Source organism: Sminthopsis crassicaudata, chromosome 5 (assembly GCF_048593235.1).
Source record: "Sminthopsis crassicaudata isolate SCR6 chromosome 5, ASM4859323v1, whole genome shotgun sequence".
Taxonomy (NCBI): Eukaryota; Metazoa; Chordata; class Mammalia; order Dasyuromorphia; family Dasyuridae; genus Sminthopsis; species Sminthopsis crassicaudata.
In genome coordinates, this window is record NC_133621.1 from 23,641,279 (window position 1) to 23,660,811 (window position 19,533).

The 19,533-nt window shown below is 35.0% G+C and overlaps 1 protein-coding gene across 11 annotated transcripts in view; it reads left to right on the forward strand.

Annotated features, from left to right (window-relative positions):
- Window positions 1-19,533, forward strand: part of SLC4A7 (solute carrier family 4 member 7) — a 115,566-nt gene that overhangs the window by 49,350 nt on the left and 46,683 nt on the right. For 5 of the 11 annotated variants that reach the window (XM_074268062.1, XM_074268068.1, XM_074268071.1 and 2 more), the window contains 6 exons: window positions 2,161-2,299; window positions 2,788-2,948; window positions 6,073-6,261; window positions 14,859-14,992; window positions 16,783-16,940; window positions 18,912-18,999. In XM_074268062.1, coding sequence (XP_074124163.1) covers window positions 2,161-2,299; window positions 2,788-2,948; window positions 6,073-6,261; window positions 14,859-14,992; window positions 16,783-16,940; window positions 18,912-18,999 — 869 coding nt within the window. The remainder of the gene's footprint in view (window positions 1-2,160; window positions 2,300-2,787; window positions 2,949-6,072; window positions 6,262-14,858; window positions 14,993-16,782; window positions 16,941-18,911; window positions 19,000-19,533) is intronic. The other 6 variants (XM_074268065.1, XM_074268069.1, XM_074268072.1 and 3 more) reach the window with 3 other exon arrangements.

Consider the following 19,533-nt stretch of genomic DNA (forward strand, 5'->3'; position numbering starts at 1 on the left):
ACCCTCTGGAATCCATTGAACTATCTGGGGAAAAGAAAATGGGTGGTGAAGCTATTCATATTTTGTCTTCTTTTACTTTGATTTGTCATCTCCTCCTCTGCCTCATTAGAAATCTCCTCAGAAACTTGCCCAGTGTTCCAAGTTTCCTTGGCTTTGGCCACCAGAGCTCCCTCCTTGATTGCTTCCTTTGCCATCCCTTGACTGATATCACCATGGCCTCCTAAGCATTCTTTGTATGTCTGGAGTTAACAGTTTTTACTAGTCTTCCCATGAGCTGTGACTTCTTTGACAGCTTTAGCATCTTCTTCGCCAAGCTCTTCTGGTGACCTCGCTTCTCTGTTCTTTGTACCTGCAGAGCCATAAAAAGAGTTCTTTAGTGTGTTTAGTGGTGTCTTTGCATAAGCCTTTGACCAAATTTTGTATGATTGGAAATGACTTAATTGATCTGTTCCCTTTGAGTTCTATCCTGATCGCTCTGGTCTCTGTCTCCAAATCCAAAGCTGCTTTTACTTCTTGAATGGAGGAGAGTCTGGGAAAATCAGGTTGTCTTTGGTGGTCTGGGGCACCATGAGAAACTTGTCTTCTCAGACACGGGCCATCCTTAGCTGGGTTATTCAGGACAAGGATCTGTGAGGGTCTGAGTTGGCTGACTTATCACTTTCACTTCAGGAAATATTTTTTCCATTTTTAGAAATTTCTTGCCTCTATTTTCTGTGTTGTGGTCCAAAGTAAGAGCTTGACCATCAGTTTGTCTTTTTTTCTCATAAAGTCATTTTAACCTATCTTAAATCTAATTTAGATAATTCCTCTGGGGATACCATCCTGGATCAGATTAGTCTGCACTCAGTAATATCTATAAGTGCTTGATTCCCTTCCGAGTCACTTTATGAGGCAGGCTCTTCAGGAAGAGCATCTCACCATCTGGATTTGACTTTTTTGCTCTTTCCAGTTTCATTTCAGAGTCAAGGAAGTCTGAACAATTGGGTTCTAGAGTTTTTTCTATGTATTTAGCAGATTCAAATTCCATATCATTCAATCTCTTAGCTGTACAGCTGCAAGATTATTTTTTAAAAGTTGGTGATACCAATTTTTACTTCAAAAGCAATTATTTTGAAGTTCAAATTTACTGGCAAAGACAGTAAACAATTTCAGATGTTAACACTTGCAGTTCATTTCTTGGCTTTGGTGGCTTTCTGTTGGCCCATTTTCTTTTTCCTCCTTTCAAGTATTTCTTGAAGGCACTTGTTCTTCATCCTTTTCATTGTGGCGCTTGGAGCTTAGTTTTACAGGAACCATTTTCTCTTTGACAACCTGTTGTACTAAGCTTTCTCTGTAGAGTTGTCTTCTTCCTCTTCCTCCTCACTGTCTGCAAGGGCTTGTTGCCTGTTTTTGTTTTGATTTTGGACCCCTTGGGTGCGTAGGTTGCCATCGCCATTGATAGATTTCTTGGACTGTTCTGCACTTGTTACCTGTGATAGGCAGGAATGGCCCTCTCCTTCCTTGGTGTGGTAACAGCTTTGCTTGGAAAGACCACTTTCTTCTGGGTGTCTTGCTGGGAGTCTTGACTGCCAAGAGTCACTTTTTGGTGGTGCAACCATACTTGTTGATGTCACCATAGCCTTTTTGCATGTCTTCGTCAGAACTACCTCCTCTGCTCTTGCTGACACGCTCTTGTCCTGAGTGCCTTTTGCCTCCATAGTCTTTGGCTTCGTTCAACTTTTAGCACCTTTACCTAGCTTCTTCATAATGATGTTGTGTGATTAGCAGGGTCTCTGGAAATATTGGTGGTGATTGAGCTTATGTCTATAAATCAGGCTCTTTTTGTGGGCAAAGCGCAAGAGAAAAAATGGAGACAGCACCTTCAGATCCTCTCATTTGTTTTAGAAGTGAAGCTTTAAGCTCCTTTTGATTTATTAAAGGAAAAAAAAACACCTTAACATTGCTGTTTAAAAATAGGAATATGTCTTGTGATTTGGTCTTTTTTTTTCACTTAATAATATTATTTATTTTCTCTAGTATTTTCAACATTTGATTTAAAATATACAATAAGTTACAAATGAAATATATCTATTTTTAACTTTGAAGGAACCTATCTTTTAACAATTTGGGAGAATTATTTTTTACTGTTCTTTTACTGTTTTTAAATTGTCTTATGTTCAGACACACCATCCCAGCGTGTCCAATTTATCCTTGGTACTGAAGATGATGATGAAGAACATATTCCCCATGATCTCTTCACTGAAATGGATGAACTTTGTTATAGGGATGGTGAAGAATATGAGTGGAAAGAAACTGCTAGGTAATTCTCCTTGGATAATTCTCTTGTCATTCTTTTGGTTCGTAAGTAGGGCATTAACTTTTATCTCTGAAAATTATTTCTTTAATTTTAGATTCTTTCCTATTTTTTATTTTTATGCCTCTGTCACTATAGAATGTGATGGGATTACAGAATTTGTTGCTGCATTCTTAAAATTTTATTGCTTAGCAAAATGAATCTGAGAAAGTGAAGGATGCTGTTTACTAAGATAATATATGTAAAATGCTTTGCAAATTTTAGAAATATTTTATGATCATTTTGTGGACTTATGTCTTTTTATTTTGGATACATATTAATTTTTATGTTTAGAAAGTGGATCCTCTTAATATAGTAGACATTTTGATAGTATAGAGAAAAAATGGATGAAAATGAATCTTGCTTTATTATTTCTGAGTGAAAAGTCATAGGCTTACTTTCTTTTTTTCCTAAAAGACAATGCTTAGGATCAAAGTGTTTGTGATGCTTTACAGGTGGCTAAAATTTGAAGAGGATGTTGAAGATGGTGGGGATCGATGGAGCAAGCCTTATGTGGCGACCTTGTCTTTGCACAGTCTGTTTGAGCTGAGGAGCTGCATCCTGAATGGAACAGTCATGTTGGACATGAGGGCAAGCACTCTGGATGAAATAGCAGGTTGTAGAGCATGGCCAGTAGTTTCAGTGTGAATTATTTTGGACTAGATCATTAATCATTTATATGAAAAGAAAGTATAAAGTGATTTGTAAATCCTCTTTTCATTTTATGGCAAGGATATTTGTCGCTATTAACAAGAAAATCCAAATGAAAATTCCCATAATTGGTTGTCATAATGAACCTGGTAGGAATATAGACATTGCAAAATTTTCCTTTGTGATCGGATGATCCATTGTTATTATTCTAATTAGTTTTGCATTTTAGAGAGCCAGAAATGTGTTGAAATTTTTTGGAGCAGGAAGCTGCTATTTATATGAACAAATTGATAGATTTGACTTTTTATTTTAAAAATACTAGTTGCTTTGAACTTTTAGCTCTTTATATCAGGTGACTGGAAAAAAAAGTCAAGGCTTTGTTGTCACATGTGCATGCTTTGCCTGTGGCCTAGGGTATAATTGTTATAAATTAGGCTAGTTAGTGAATGGACTAAAGCTCCATTTCATGTTTGCTATTTTCCTCCTCAAGGAATGTTGTGCACACATAATTTAATATGCATATCCTGTGGCTAGATGAAGTCTTGGCAAGTAAGAGTGCTGGGCCTAGTGTTGAGAAGACCCAAGAGCCTTCCCTTCCTCAGAAACTCATGAGCTGTGTGACCCTGGGCAAGTCACTTCCCTCCAAATTGCCAGAGTTTGCTTCTGTGGTGTGGGGATCATAACAGCATCTACGTCCCACAAGTGTGAGGATGAAATGAGATAATACTATTAGAGGCTGTGCAGACTTTAGAAGTAATATATAAATGATAGCTTTTGTTTTCATAGTACTCCAAATTCACATGGCCTGTTTTAAGCAGCTTCAATTAAACACTTTCAAATGTGTATCACAAAGACAATATAAAAAGTGTCTTTTTTTCCCTCCTCTAGTAACTTGCAAGTCTAAACTAGTGAGAGTGAGAATGTAATGGCCCCAAGTCTATGAAACAGCTCTTCTGACAACAAAATTAGGAAAATCCCCCACACTATTATTAACACTACTATTATTAAACCACAATATGCTTTTTCTTCTTTACTCTTCAGAAATTTCCATATTAGGATGCTCTTGAAAGGACATAGTTCATTTTAAACAAAGTAAATAATAAATGTATATAAATATCAATACAACTTTGGTGTGGGCTTCAGTATCTTCTGTCTGCCTAGACTATTTGTTATTAGAATTTTCACTTATCTGTTCCCTCTTCTCTAATTTGTCCTTCCTAACATTTTGTTTTAATCACGTTCTGGCATTTAAGAGCTTTAGTAAACTTTGGCCAACTTTAGTTTTCCACTTTGTTTCTTATTCCCCTCCATTTATTTGATCTATACCATAGCCCAGTGGGGCTAATTCTGTCAAAAAGAGATTCTTAGTGCTCTTAGTCTCTGTGCTGCTGAGAGAGCTCTTCCTAGATCCAGAATGGTCTGTTTTTTGTCTCTCTTATTTGACAGTGACTTAAATGCCTTTTATTCAAGGAAGCCTTGACCTGATACTTTGGATTGGCATGTTAGGTTTGCCTCAGAGCACCAAGGCATTTCTGTTACAGTTGTGGAAGCTTGTAGGTGGCTTGTTTTCTCCTAACTTATATGCTCTGTGAGGGTAGGAACTAATTTATCAAAATTTCGCATCTTCTCCAGCTTCTTGCAAGATGATTTGTATACAATAAATGCTTAACAATTTTAATCAATAATGTATATGCATGTATTAGTTAGACTCACTTTAGAAGATATGAGATTAAATCCAAGAGTTTAATATAAAAAATGATATGGAAAAATCTAAATCAATCATTCTGTTCTCCTTTTCATTACTGGATTCACATTCTCATATATCTTGATGAAATTTCAAAAACACTTAATTTACATAGTAGCAAAATGTACTTTATGTGACAGAGACATCCAGATGGCGAATCGGATAGGCTACTAGGCTTGGAGTCAGGAAGCCCTGTCTTCACAGGCAGATTCAGATGCTGAGCAAATTATATATGGCTTGTATCGGCCTTGCTTTGGTAACTTACTCTAGAGTGGTTGCATTGAGCAAATGAGATAGTGTTTGTAAAGTACTTTGCAAAACTGTATTTAACTATTGTTGATAATGATGACGATAATAAAAAAAATTTCCCGTAAGATGAAAACTACATTTGAAACTGCAGTTTTAGAAAAGTTTTATAAAGAAATAAAACCTCAAACCACAATCTATTTTTTATCAATCTATTTTTTATTATCTTTTTACATAAGTTGAATTTTGCCAACCACAGCTTGTGTGTGTGTCTTCAGAAAAGCTTTAGTTTGTTGTTTTGGGTGGTAGATTTACTTTAATAAGATTAGAAGAAATACTGTTATATTAATTTTCTCATTTTGCAGCAGTTTCATAGAGTGGGATTCTAGAAGTTATGTGAAACAATGAAATATTCTCATCTCTTAAGAAGATGAAATTTTAATTACTTTAGTTAACTAAGTTAACTAAGTAGTTAGTTCAGAACTATTCCAGGGAAAAACAAACTGTTAGTATTTTTAAAAAAGATAAATGATGGCTTTATATTAAAAAAAAGAATTTATCATGTCACTAATGAAACCACAATTCCAACTTGAATTTCTGTAAGATGATGCTAGATTTTCATGATGATTTTATTGAAGTTCAGGTGTGTGTGGGCAAGAGGCCACACCAGAGGCTCTGACTTCTACTTCTACTGGTGTCCTTATGGCTTTCTTCGGCTTCATTTCCTTCATATGTCCACTGAAGGGCTTCTGAGGTCTCTTCCAGCTCTAGATCTGTGATCTTAATGCTTGAGGAGTGGTATATTATTTTATTAACAGTCACTGTTCTTTTTCTTTCTTTCTTTTTTAATAGTTTTTATTTACCAGATATATGCATGGGTAATTTTACAACATTGACAATTGCCAAACCTTTTGTTCTAATTTTTCCCTTCTTCCCCCCCCGCCCCCAGATGGCAGGTTGACCAATACATGTTAAATATATTAAAGTATTAATTAAATGCAATATATGTATACATGTTCATACAGCTGTTTTAACAGTCAATGTTCTTATTTATTAGTTCAGAAATAATTCCTGTTGTTCTTTTCTTTTCATGTAATAGATATGGTGCTGGACAACATGATTGCTTCTGGACAATTGGATGATTCGATAAGAGAGAATGTCAGGGAGGCTCTTTTGAAGAGACATCATCATCAAAATGAGAAAAGGTTCACGAGCCGGATTCCCCTTGTGCGATCTTTTGCAGATATAGGCAAGAAACATTCTGATCCTCACTTGCTTGAACGGAATGGTGAGATAAGTTGTAGCATCCAGTTTTTACTAACATGTTTATTCTAATAGCATCCTATCCTATTAAAGAGTGAAATTTCTGTAAAGAAGAAATCATCAGAATATAATTATTTGAGGTTTTACAACCTTCTCCTCTTCCTTCTCCCCCCTCCATTTTCTGTTACTAGTTTACAATTGGAGGAGTCTGGTCATGCATCTTAAAGTGTCTCATATTGTAAAACACAGTTGGTCACATACTCAAACAGGAAGTGCCACAACCAGCCTGTCTGGGGGGACCTTACTTGTTTGGAGCATCTCAGGAGTTTGAGTTGGGTGTTTCTCCCTCCCCAGAAGCAGTGATCTCTAAGGGGTTGCTTGGGGAATATAAGTAATGAAACTGTTGGGATGCTGCATTGGATACTCAATACTATTATCACTCTGAAATCCAAGTCAGAATTTTGAGATGGGAAGTAATTATTCTCCAGTTAAGTTTGGTGAGCATATAGTAATTACCTTCTGAATGCCAGGTTATATGTTAGGCAGTGAAAAATAAAATGGCAAGGGAAACCATACCTACCCCAAGGAGTTTATGTTCCACTAGATGGAAACATGCCATAAATAACTCAATATAAAATACACACAAGATCAATTTAAAGTGATCGGGGCAAAGCTGGGGAGAGTGTTGCTATTTAGAGAGCAAGGAAAGGCTTCTTTAAAGAGCTAAGAATAAACCTGTGTTAAGGTTTGGAGAGAGGCAAAAGAATGTAATCTAGGAGCTCCCTTGAAACAAATATATCAGAACCAGATTATGAAAAGTGAGGTTTTTAAAATTCAGAATTATTGTTGAATCAGAGTTTTCATATGACTACAAAATGCACTATTTTTTTTAAAGAAGAAGCAATCAAGAGGAATTGGGATCTTGTTAAAAATGGAGGCAACAAAACTTGTAGACAGCTTTTAGATTTTTTTGAGAAGCACATTTCGGTTTTCTTGAGCCTGACTTTGTTAAATCAGTCATGATAGAATAAGATTAACCTTTTTTTATTTATGGTATGTCTTTGTTCATCCTCAGTATCATGGAAGAATTGATGCTTTGAGTTTAATTTTCATTTTAGCAGAGTCTGCTGCTGATTGAAACTTAAAAGTAATTCAGATATTTGAATTCCTACTTTGTCAGGAATTTTGAGCCTTCCAAAGGTGAAAAAGATGCATTCTCACCATCATGGCTCTGAGGTGACATAAGTAGCTTATGGTATTTCTGCATGCATATTATAGTTTGTGGTTACTCAGTTATTAAAAATATTGAGGCATAAAATAAAATGTCATTTATCTCATGACTTTTTCTATTATTGGTAACTGAGATATGCTAGCTGATTGAGATAAAAAGAAGTGTAAGATAAGGCCCTGATGAATGCTTTTGCAGTGATCCTTAAAATTTGGGCTGGGAGATGGGTGTATGGTCTCTAAAGGCTCTTCTATCTGTCAACAGTCTATGAATCTTCCTTCTGATCATTGCTTCTGTGGGATTCTTCTTCACTAACCACTTCCTAAAATCTGACAAAATAAGATCAGGGAAAGCCCTTGCCATCTTGCCCTTTACTGAGCACTTCTGATGGTAATTTTAAGTCTTAGTGCAGGTGAGGTTGGAGGCTTGAGAAAGCTGGTAAGCAGAGTCATTTCCGATGTTCTTTTGCAGAGCCAGATTAAAAGATAGGGTTGTGATTGTTCCCTTTCTAACCATTTAGTTTTGTGGAACTGTGAAAGAATGAGAACATTTTCAGGTCTTCTTTGAGGTCTCTCATAAATGACTAAATGCATCTAAAATGGACAAAGTATAGTTAAGTTTTCAAAAACTGTTTTTATTCCTTTTAAAAAGATTTCTAGAAAGCATTCACATCAATCATTTATTAGATTTAGTAGTTAGTCCATCCATCAGAACCAGCTGTAAATAGGTACTTAAAACCTTTATTGGCCATTTAAACCTATTAAGGAGTACGTCTTGGAAATTTAAAAATGATTAGAAATGTAAAAGCACTGTCTGAGAATCTAGTTTAAGTTTCAGAAAGAAGGTTCCTGAACTCAAGCACCTTTATTCTGTCTTTTAATCTTTACCTTCTCAGTTTCAAGTTATTATGTTCTGTGCAATAACTAGTGAAAAATGTAATTGGTTAGTTGAGTGTAAAAGTTCTTTAAAAAAAACTTTTGTTCTTTGTTTAAAGAACATATTATACTATATGTTAATTTTGAACACATATCTTTAAAAAATACTAATTCCCACAAAGGTAGTTTCAGAAAAAAAAATCTGTTATCGATGCTTTGTAGTTCTGATTGATCTTTATTGTTTGGGGCAGCTGTGGAATTTTAGGAAAAAAAAACATTGACTATAAGAATCCTTCTAAAAATCTTTATTCTTTGTTAAAAGATACATTCCACTATTTGTTAATTATAAAACATATTTTAAAAAATGTTTATTTGTACATTGTGGTTTCAGAATAATTCTGTTATTGATACTTTGTTGTTCTCATTAGCCTTTTTTATTGGGGCAACTGTGGAATTGTAGGTAAAATTGAATTTAGAGTTGGGGGACTTGGCTTTACATCTGCCCATTTCACTTGGGGCAATTGTCTGATTTTGAGAGGAAGGAGAGTTAGTTTTTCAAATCCTAAGTTTCCTTATCTATAAAGGGTTACAAGCATTTATCAAATGCCTACTGTGTGCCAGATATTATATTGACCCTGCCTACTTAAGAGGGTTTTTGTGAGAATTAATTGAGGTAATTTATGGAGAATTCATTTTTAATCATAAAATACTCTAAAATAGTTGTGTACCTATTTTAATGATAATTTTCATAATCTTTTATACTTTCCAAAACAGTTTACACATGTTATTTTTATGAGAAGCTATGTTTAATGGAGGGTCCTCCCACATGACGTGGTGAAAAGAGTTCTGATAGGTGGGCCTCAGAGTCTCCTCAGCTACTCACTGTGGGTTTAGGCTAGGCTCTTTTCTTGGCCTGGGTCTCCTCACCAAGAATATAAGTTCACTGGACTAGATGGCCTAGAACTGGGGTCACGAGTGTTTCTGGTATTGGATGTGCTCTTGGGATGCTGCTGTGAAGCCCCATAGCCTAAACTCTTGGATTTTTTTCTAGCATTTGTCATTGGAGTATGAGATTTTCTTCTGATAACAGAGCACACATTAACCCTCTAAAATATGACATGGTTTTCTTTTAATCATAAGCATCTAGTTTTCTTGGAGAGGAAGCAGAAATGAGTTTTCAGGTAATGCTAAATAGCTTTTATTTTCTTCTCTTTCTTACTAGAACCCAGCTTCATCATCTTTATTGTTAAATATTTTTGAATATTTCTAGACCTTGTTCCCTAGTTGAGCACTTTCAAATTATGCTCAGCAGTTTTGCTTGGAGAATCATTCATTTCCATTAGGTAGAGTCCACTAATGTCATTTTTTAGTTTGAGGCTCTTAGAAGGAAGCAGAGATAGTGACTGTGGGAGAAGTGCTAGACCTCATCAATATAGGGAAAAAAAAGTACAGTGAGTCTCTGCCATGCTGGTAAGTTTGTGCTTGGACTCATTTATTCAAACACTCTCTGCATGGTAATAAGTGTTAGATGCTATGAGTTAGGTGTCCTGTCATATTGAAATGACAATTTTATTCTGCTTTGTTATTTTTTGTAAAGCCATGGAATCAATGAGTATCATTTTTCTTTTATTTTATATTATATGCTGACTGCTTTTTTTTCATTGCTTATCATTAACATTCTTCTTTCTTGTGGTTACTTCAGTGCACTAATTGATTAGTAGAGTCTGTACTCTAATACCTATGAAGCCTGATTGTCATGCTTACTTCACACCTGCATGAAATTGATTTTTGACTCTAGAAAGCTTGTGATTTATGTCAGAAATGATAACATTTTTTGGTGCCTCTTTTTGCATTCCTGCTGTGACCTTCATAATTTTTCATTTTTTTTTATCTCAGGGGAAGGCCTTTCAGCCTCCCGCCACTCTTTACGAACAGGTCTCTCTGCTTCAAATCTTTCACTGAGAGGAGAATCACCTTTGTCCTTTCTCAGTCATCTTCTTCCTTCTTCAAGAGCTGGGACTCCGGCAGCCTCAAGGTGTACAACCCCAGTAGCCACCCCTCAAAACAGTCCACCCTCCAGTCCTAAAATCAGTCGACTGGATTCCAGAAATTCTCAGCAGAGTCAGCTTCAGGTCCCAGAACTTCTGATTTCATCTGCCAGTGATGATATTCCCACAGTAGTCATTCATCCACCTGAGGAAGAATTAGAAGCACTGGGATACCAGGAGCAGAAGAAGGAGGAAAATATTGACCTAAGCCCAGGCAACTATCCACAGTTCTGTGTGGCGCTTTCTGGGTCTGCCTCACTTGCATTGGAATGCTTTTTCGGCACATAGCTTGAGCAGTGTACGAGTAGTGCTTACCATTTATTTTGATTGGTGCATGTTTTTTTCTTCCGCAGTAATTGTAGTTTGTTATTAAAAAAAAGTTTTTAGTTTTAAAAGTTAGCCCACCCATTGAAGGTCACTTTTTTGGATTGATATTTGAGCCTTTTGGACTAGTAGAGCATTTAAATGATTTAAACAACCTGTTAAAAACACTTTTTCCATCTTAAGGTGAATATATTATTTACTTTATGTAAAAAGTGGTGGTAGCTCATAGTTTGAAGATTAACTTTATAATCCATCCTACTTAAGGAGCACATTTTATCCATAATTTATAGTAATCATTTTGTTTTCTTTGAAAAGTTTGGATTGAGTTACTTTCCCGAGATTTTATCCAAGGAGTTGGTACAATTGATGATTGTGCCTGATAAACAGTAATGGTAGAACAGTGTTAGAGCCTGGAATATAGACAATGTATTTTGCCTTTGATTTTTTGCACTGATTTTTTTCTGTAAGACAAATTTATATTAAAATATGAATGACTAAAATTTATTTAGCTATTGCCAAAATTGGCTATACATATAAATTAGAAATACTGCTGGAGCACATTTCACTTAACCTTTGGTATGGGACATAGTATTTAGATCAGGAGTTCTCAAACTACGGCCCGCTGAGGACATTTATGTGGCCCGCCGGGTTATGGCAAATGGGCTGGGGGCGGAGACAGAGTGTGAGTTTTTATTTTTACTATCGTCTGGCCCTCCAACAGGCTGAGGGACAGTGAACTGGCCCCCTATTTAAAAAGTTTGAGGACCACTGGTTTAGATTATGGTGAGTTAAAATTGCTTTGGAAAATTATTTATATATACATTTCTCCCCACAGAATTAAAAAATAGTGGAAAAATATGTTTTTACTCATTTTTAAAAATCATTTTATGGCATCACTAAGACTTACTAATGATATCATATAAATTAAGTACCAAGAACTAGACCTGTTACTTCATTGCTAGAGAGACATTTCTCCTACCCATATAGTCCAGTATCTAATCTGAGAAAGCTGCCTAGAGCACCCAGTTGCCCTATGGCCTGTAGATGTCAGAGGCAGGAATCCTTGAACCCTGGACTTTCTACCTTTTAAGGCTGCCTCTTAGTATAAATTAAAACACATAGAAATATAGAAAGAAATGTAGTAACATCTAGATGTTATTTATTCTACATTTTAATAGGTTTGATATCAGAGTTTAGGAAGCTTTTTAAATAGCAAATTTAATTTTGATTTGTTAGAAAAGAATTTTGTCATATTATTGATAATAATATTTGGGTGAGGAAGAGTCCTATATATAATCACTGAATAGCTAAAACTACCAGCTCTTTTTTTTTTTTTTTTTTTTTTTTTTTTTTTTTACAATGATGGCGTGTTTCATTAAAGTTCACTAATGTTTTTCATGTCTTTTCTGGATGTATCCTATTTGTTACCTACAGTGAAAATTTTTTGTTACATCATTTTCTGTTGGAAGTTATACAAAACTTCACACAGGGAGCATCCCAGGACACCTTGTATAGCTGTATTTGTGTAGAAAGTAAAAGTAAGATGCTTTAATGGGAGTGCCTTCCTTATCCCCACGGGGAGGATGTATATTACTATAGAAGAGTGCAATTTTAATATTTGCCAGTATTATTAAAGTCCTTAAAACTTATAAAATCCACTTTGCAGTGGTAGCCAGCAAGGTTGCTTACAAAGATGAAAGGAAATACTTTGGATTTTAGGAAGATCTCTATTTAATTTCTTTTTCAGAAAACCCTTATGTTGGAAATTGTGTAGCTTGAGAACCTCTAGGGATAGTCTTGCCTTTTAAAAATAAGCTGTATGTATAGCTTTGATTTGTATAGTTTCATGAAGATCTAATGCTAACTGTGAAATTTGACATTATACTAATATAAATGTGACCTCAAGATTCTTCTTCATGTTGACTGTTAGACACATCAGAAATTTCTGGTTTATAATTAATTCCACAAACATTTGTTAAGTTATTATTCCACAAAACATTATACTAAGTGTTGAAGAATGTACAAATTCCATTCAATTCAGCAAACATTAATTACATATCTACTCATATGGTAGGTCCCTATTCTCAAAGAGTTTACAATTTGGTATGATCAAGAAAGAAAAAAATTAGAGAAAATTATTTGACTTGTTTGACTAAAACAATAGAATATTAATAACATTCATTATCATAATAATTTTATATGACTTGCATATCCATGGGACCACAATTTTGGACCTTAATGGTAACCTAGATTGTGTAATCTAATAGATAATCAAGGCCCAGAGATTTCAAATGACTTGCCTAAATTCACTTCTGTAGTAAGTAGCAGAGCCAGGATTTTAGCTGAAAAGTTCTTTTCATTAAATTGTAATTTTGAATTAAGGTTATAGGTAGATTGGGGAGAATGTTGTAGAACCATCTGCTTCCTCAACATGCTCTTAGGAAACACCTGGACATGTAGCCAAGGACAGAGGGTGGGAGAAGCCACTAGAGCAGGGGTTCTCAAACTATGGCCCGAGAGCCAGATATGGCCCGCTGAGGATGTTTATGCGGCCTACTGCGTTATGGCAAATGGGCTGAGGGACAGAGACAGAGTGTAAGTTTTTGTTTTTACTATAGTCCAGCCCTCCAACAGTCTGAGGGACAGTGAACTGGTCCCCTATTTAAAAAGTTTGAGGACCACTGCGCTAGAGCATTCTTAGTTCTCTTCTCTTTTAAACAGTCCAGGGTCATCATGCTTGAGAAGAACATCAATCCTTGTTTTGGCTTTCCTTTCCTACAGTATAAGTCCCTTGATTCACTTTGTGGCTGAGATCTTAAATTAGCCTACCATACTAGCTAATGTAGAATATTATTTTTTCCAGTTTTTAAAAATATTTTATTGTGTTGTTCATTTTATTACATGTTAAAAACAATTAACATTGCCTCCCCCCCAATTCTTTCCCTCCTTTCTTCCCTCCATAAGAAGGCAAAAATTTTAACATGAATTATATATGTACAGTCATGCAAAATATATTTCCATATAAGTCAGCAGAATATTCTTGAGGATTTTTGAAAAGATTATTAAAATATAACTTAACTAATGTTCTTAATATGTATTTATTTTAGAAAGGTCAAAGAAAAGAAATTCTGAGGACTAAATTCTTCATGAGCTAAAACTATTGCATCTTTCTTAATAAAATTGTGAAATGGTCTTTGGAAATTTTGAGAAATACTTATTAAGAGTTGCCTATTTTTTCCATTGAGTGTTGATTAGTGTTGATGAACCACTAGTTTGTTTTCATTGGGGGGGTTATTATTATTATAATAAGTGTCTAGTTTAAATTATGCCATGGAAGTGGATTGAGTCAAGTGCTTTAATTTTTTTCTACATGGTAGTGTTTTGGTTTCTTAGTCCATCAGGAAGTAAGAAACTGCTTTTTCAAAGATTTCTCTAGAGCCTCTTCATTAATTAGTTAATTAAGTTAATTATTAGTTAATTAATTAGTTAATTAATTAATTAAGCCTCTTCATTAATTAGTTAATATGAAGGAAAATTACTCTTTGATGACTCATATGATATAATCTTTTTGCCTTTCTAGGCCTCAGTTTCCTCATTGGTAAAATGAGAGGATTGAGGTTTATTCTGGTTCTAGTTCTGTGATCTGGTGAGTGTCTGTTAGGATGACTGTGCGAGGCTGAAGCAATAAGTCTGTTTTTAGTTAGCATCTAACTTTTTGTGCAGAATTTGGTGCCAAGGAAAGTTGTTTAAATTTCTCCTAGTTTGAGCATGTGAAGAGCAGGTTGGTTTCTATACTCTGTCATCATGGCCCATAAATTCACGTGTGCCTAAAATTTTTGAGGACATGGTTCCAAAATACTTGTTGTTGGAATCAATTTGAATGTTATTCCAATCTTCCTTTTTCTCCCATAAGTCATTTTTTTTTGAGGGAGGAGTCATAATTGAAGCAACTTCTAATGGCACCATTTATATTTAGGAGGCAACCTACTGATTTGCTTTTATGTAAAGTACTAATATGCTGCACATTGGCTTACTTGCACATTTGCTTTTGGCAAACCATCACCGTCAGAGATAAGAGCAAAGTTAGATTATATGATCTATTTTTTTTATGTATTTATTTTTGGATTTGTGCATTTTTAAAATATAGGCATTTTGGCATCTCCACAGTCAGCACCTGGAAACTTGGACAGTAGCAAAAGTGGAGAAGCTAAAGGTAATGGAACTGGAGGAAGCAGAGAAAATAGTACTGTTGACTTCAGCAAGGTAATTCTGTTATTGAAGGTAATTGTCCACAGTCTCACACTTACACTCCAATCCAGGGTTCTAATAATCATATTTCCTTGATAATTTAAGAAATATTTTTAATACAATTGTCATTCTAAACTTTATTGTTGCATGTGATTCTTTAACATGAAAGTCTTAAGAAAAGGTTAACTATAAATAGCTGTATAAAATAGGGTTTAAATAAGTTGGAATACTTTTCAGATTGTGAAAGGATGAGTCCAGTGGTTCTACTGATAGCTGCCTATTGATCCCTACCTCTTTATTACCTTTTGGATATCAGTGATGCATTTGGCTACTACTAGCACTGGAAAGATCAATTCTAGAATGATAGGACAACCCTAATGAATGAACTTTTTGAATCTGCCATAATCTTGTGGAATCTATACGGGCTTCATCACAGGTAGAGGAAAGTATAGATCCCAAAATATCCAATTCAAATCAGAACTAAAAATTATGTCACTTGGGGTAAATGACTTTCCTGGAGAAAGCAGGAAAAATATTAATTCCAGTGTAACAGGGTTAAAAGTTAGTGTTAAATATTAAATTGATGTCTTTGGATCTCATTCTATATGCTGCTTTTGAAGAGTTTGGCTATTTAAGTAGCATTTTTAACAGTAAGCTTTTATAGTATTATGTGATATGGTTTAAAGATAATATCTCTTAAATTTTGAATGTAAATTTTGAACAGTTTTCTGTTGATGAAATTCACCATAAAACTATATTACTACAAAAAAGGAGCTTTAACAAATTTTTATTTTGCTAATTTTAGTCGACAAAGATGATTGAAAGCTCTGGCTCTTTTTGTTGTAATTACCCTAATTTCATCAATATGACTTTTCCTGCCTAGTTATTTAGGATTTAGTTCTGGGTTTAGTTTTAAAGGGAAAAAAACCCTGTAGGACACTTGTTAAATAAACAGCTAAAAAATCTGCAGGTTCACATGTACTGTGATTCTTCTCTAGCCATGGCAGATATGCCATTGATTTTCTTTTTCCTTTGTCATTTAAACTTATTTTTTACTTGGCCTGTTGTTGTGTACACTTCCTTGTCTCCTGTTGGACAGGAGTCAGCCTCCTGGCACTGTAGTTGTGGCACACTAGGTGTGGGACTCAAGAGGCCTGCTGTAAGTGTTCGGTTTGTTTTTTGTAGCTAGTGAGTGGTTGTGTAGTGCCTTCTGTGAGTTAGAGACATGAAGAATTCACCTAGTGCGTTATCATTTTGTAAACCGTTCTTTGGGATTATACACAGATTGCTGTGTTTTGTTAAGTTATGGAGCACAATAATAATGGAAAATAAAGGCATGGCTTTGAGCCTGCATACTTTCTGAACTTTTAATAAGAAAGTACACTAAATTTACTTAAGTGGTAACAAATTCTTTTTATTCAGTCATGACAAATAAATTACTTCTAGAACTGTGTATAATTTCATGAACTCTTAGTTGTTTGTGAAAAAATATTTGTCCTTAAGACTTTTGAATGAATGTTGCTATATTCATTGAAAATTTTCTATACTGAAAATGCAAAATAATTTAGATTTTAGAAGTAATAAAAACTAGAGCATAGTTACAGCATTAAAAATGTTGCTTTGCAGGTCTTGTTTATAATATCATATTTTGTCTTTTTAGTTCTATAGCTTTGTGAAAAAATTATTCTTGATTTATGCTTCCATCAAATCATTTTTCTTGAAAGATTATTTTTTTTCTTTTCCCCCATCTCTTTCCTATCTTGTCTTTTAGTGTTTGCATGAAAATACTAGGATCTTATTATTATTTATATGTATTCTAATAGGTTGACATGAATTTCATGAGGAAAATTCCCACGGGAGCTGAAGCATCCAATGTTTTGGTGGGAGAAGTAGATTTTTTGGAAAGGCCCATCATTGCATTTGTGAGACTGTCCCCCGCTGTCCTCCTCTCTGGCCTGACTGAAGTTCCAGTGCCCACCAGGTAAAGAAAAAGTCAGTTGCTGGTACAATTTCCCAAATTCAACACATGTTAAAATTAATGAATGTAAACTTTTCAGTTGTTTAGTGCAAGAAAATATTGTTATGGAGTGAATACTTTCTGCTCCTTGTAAGCATTCTGGAATGGAACATTCAGTTTTAGAGTCAGGAAACCTGAGTTTAAGTCTTGACCTAGCTCACACTGGTTTTTTGACCTTGAACAAGGTCCCAATATGAGTGACATAGCTAGAAGCAGTTCTCTTTTTCCCTCTGACCCATTATCCCCTGAGAGAATGCCTTTTAGAAGTATATGTGTGGTCTGGTAACTAAGAAATTCATTTTACTGTTGATACTTTATGCTGTATGAAATGTGTTTCACACTTTATGTGGGAAATAACTAAATTGTTACTCTTATATTTTTGTTTTTCTATCTATTCAATATATTCACTCCTCATTGTGTATGGCACTTTGTATATCCTTCTGGATCTTTGTGGATAGTACTATAGCATTAGATAGCATCATAGCTAACATTGATAAATTCTGGCAGTCACAGATTACCAGTATATTCTCACTGTTATTCAGGGTTTCCATTTATTCTTTTATTCATCCCTCCAAATGTGTGATGTGTATACAGAGACTGTACCAAACAGATAGAAATTTATCAATAAAGGCTTGGTCCTATTCTATTCTTAAAGTCTAGTAAAAGGTTAAAACATAGATTAATTATATATGCAATATTGCCTAATATATCCATAAGAGAGATGCAAAAAATAAAAACGAGATTCAAGGGAGAATAGAATTTTTGAGAAAAGCTTAATTCATACAAATAATTAAATTTCTAGCATCCTTTTTCATACTTCAAGTATTTGTGTTTTGATCAGGGTGAGAACTCTGCTGATAGTAATCTTCAAGCCTCAGCAGAATATATTGATAAGTTTTTCTGATTGAAAAAAATTAATTTCTTTTTAGTCAACATGTTTACAAAAAAGTTTTTGTTGATGCCTTTTAGCTCTCTATTTTAATCATTTCCTATATACCCTATTTTGAGAAAGGCATTTAAGCAGAAACACCCAATACAGTAAATGCATCTTTTGACTTGAGTAATCTTTTCCCTCTATGCTCTAAATCAGTGGTTCTCAAACTTTTTAAATAGGGGGCCAGTTCACTGTCCCTCAGACTATTGGAGGGCTGGACTAGAGTAAAAACAAAAGCTAACACACTGTCTCCGCCCCTCAGCCCATTTGCCATAACCGTCCTCAGTGGGCCGCATCTGGCCCGTGGGCTGTAGTTTGAGAACTCCTGCTCTAAATGAAGAGATATCTTTTCTACCAATTAGCCTGTCCCATCATTCATACTTCCCATTATTTCCTTTAAAATGTTAGAACTTTTGTTATTTTTACTCTCAAAACTTACCTCCTCAGTGCTTTCACTGGCATAACATTAATGTGTTGGTTATTTAAGCAAGAATTTTCATTGTCATTAGTGTGTAGAAGAAGCTACATAGAGGAAGGCAGATTTTAGTTGGACAAACTTTACAACAATTGGAGTTCCCCAACAGTGGAAGTGTCACGGAATTGAGGAAGCAGTTTTGGCAGCACACTGACTCCTCAGGGACATTGTAAATGGTTTTCTGTGTCAGGAACCTGTTGGATTTGATCTCTTTCAAGTGGTAGGGGAAGAAGAGGTCCCTTTCCTTGTTCTAGCTCATTTGTAACCCTGGGCTGCTGGATGATTTGGATATAAAACAAAAAATAAGCAAACTCTTTTGTGGTTAATTATGCATAATATCTTTTGATTTATACAAATGAGCAAGAATTGATGGTCTTCCTCTTTAGTCCTTCCCTCTGTGAAGTTCTTTCTCACCTCATTTAGCTAATGGCTTATGTTTAATTGTCTAGAATTATTTTTTCAAATGTTGTTGATACTTTTTGACTTAGCTTGAGTTCTGTTTCTCCCTATCTTGAATCTTTTCTAGGTTTTTGTTTCTATTACTGGGCCCCGCAGGCAAGGCACCACAGTACCATGAAATTGGGAGATCAATAGCCACCCTCATGACAGATGAGGTAAGGGTGAAGTTGGAACTGTACAAAACTAATGATGTATATGACATTTATTGCAAAAACAACCAAAGTGAAGTCCCAGTCTGTTTCTCTTTTGTCTCCTAGTGATTGACTGTGGATAATCCTGCATTTAAGTGACATGGGTTCACTTTAATACCTCTATGACCCTGGGCAAGACATCAAATCTTTCTGGGCTTTAATTTCCTCACCTGTAAAATGAATGCATGTGATGGCCTCAGGTGTCTTTTCAGCTCTCTATGAGCTGTCTATCTCTCTTATTTTCCCTAGAATTGATTTCATTTAAATGTGGGGTGTTGAAAATTCTAGTGGAATGAAGTAGCTTGGTCTAATTGGTATTCATTGAATACTTCATCAATGTGGCTGGAAGGAAGCATTGCCCTGTTGGTTGTGTGGTTGTGTTTGAAAGACTTTAATAGTTCCAGTAGGAAGACACTGGCATGGTGTATGAATCCTTTTGTTATATTATTACAGATTTATTTGTGATTCTTTAGAGTATTTTTATGCTGAATTTATCAA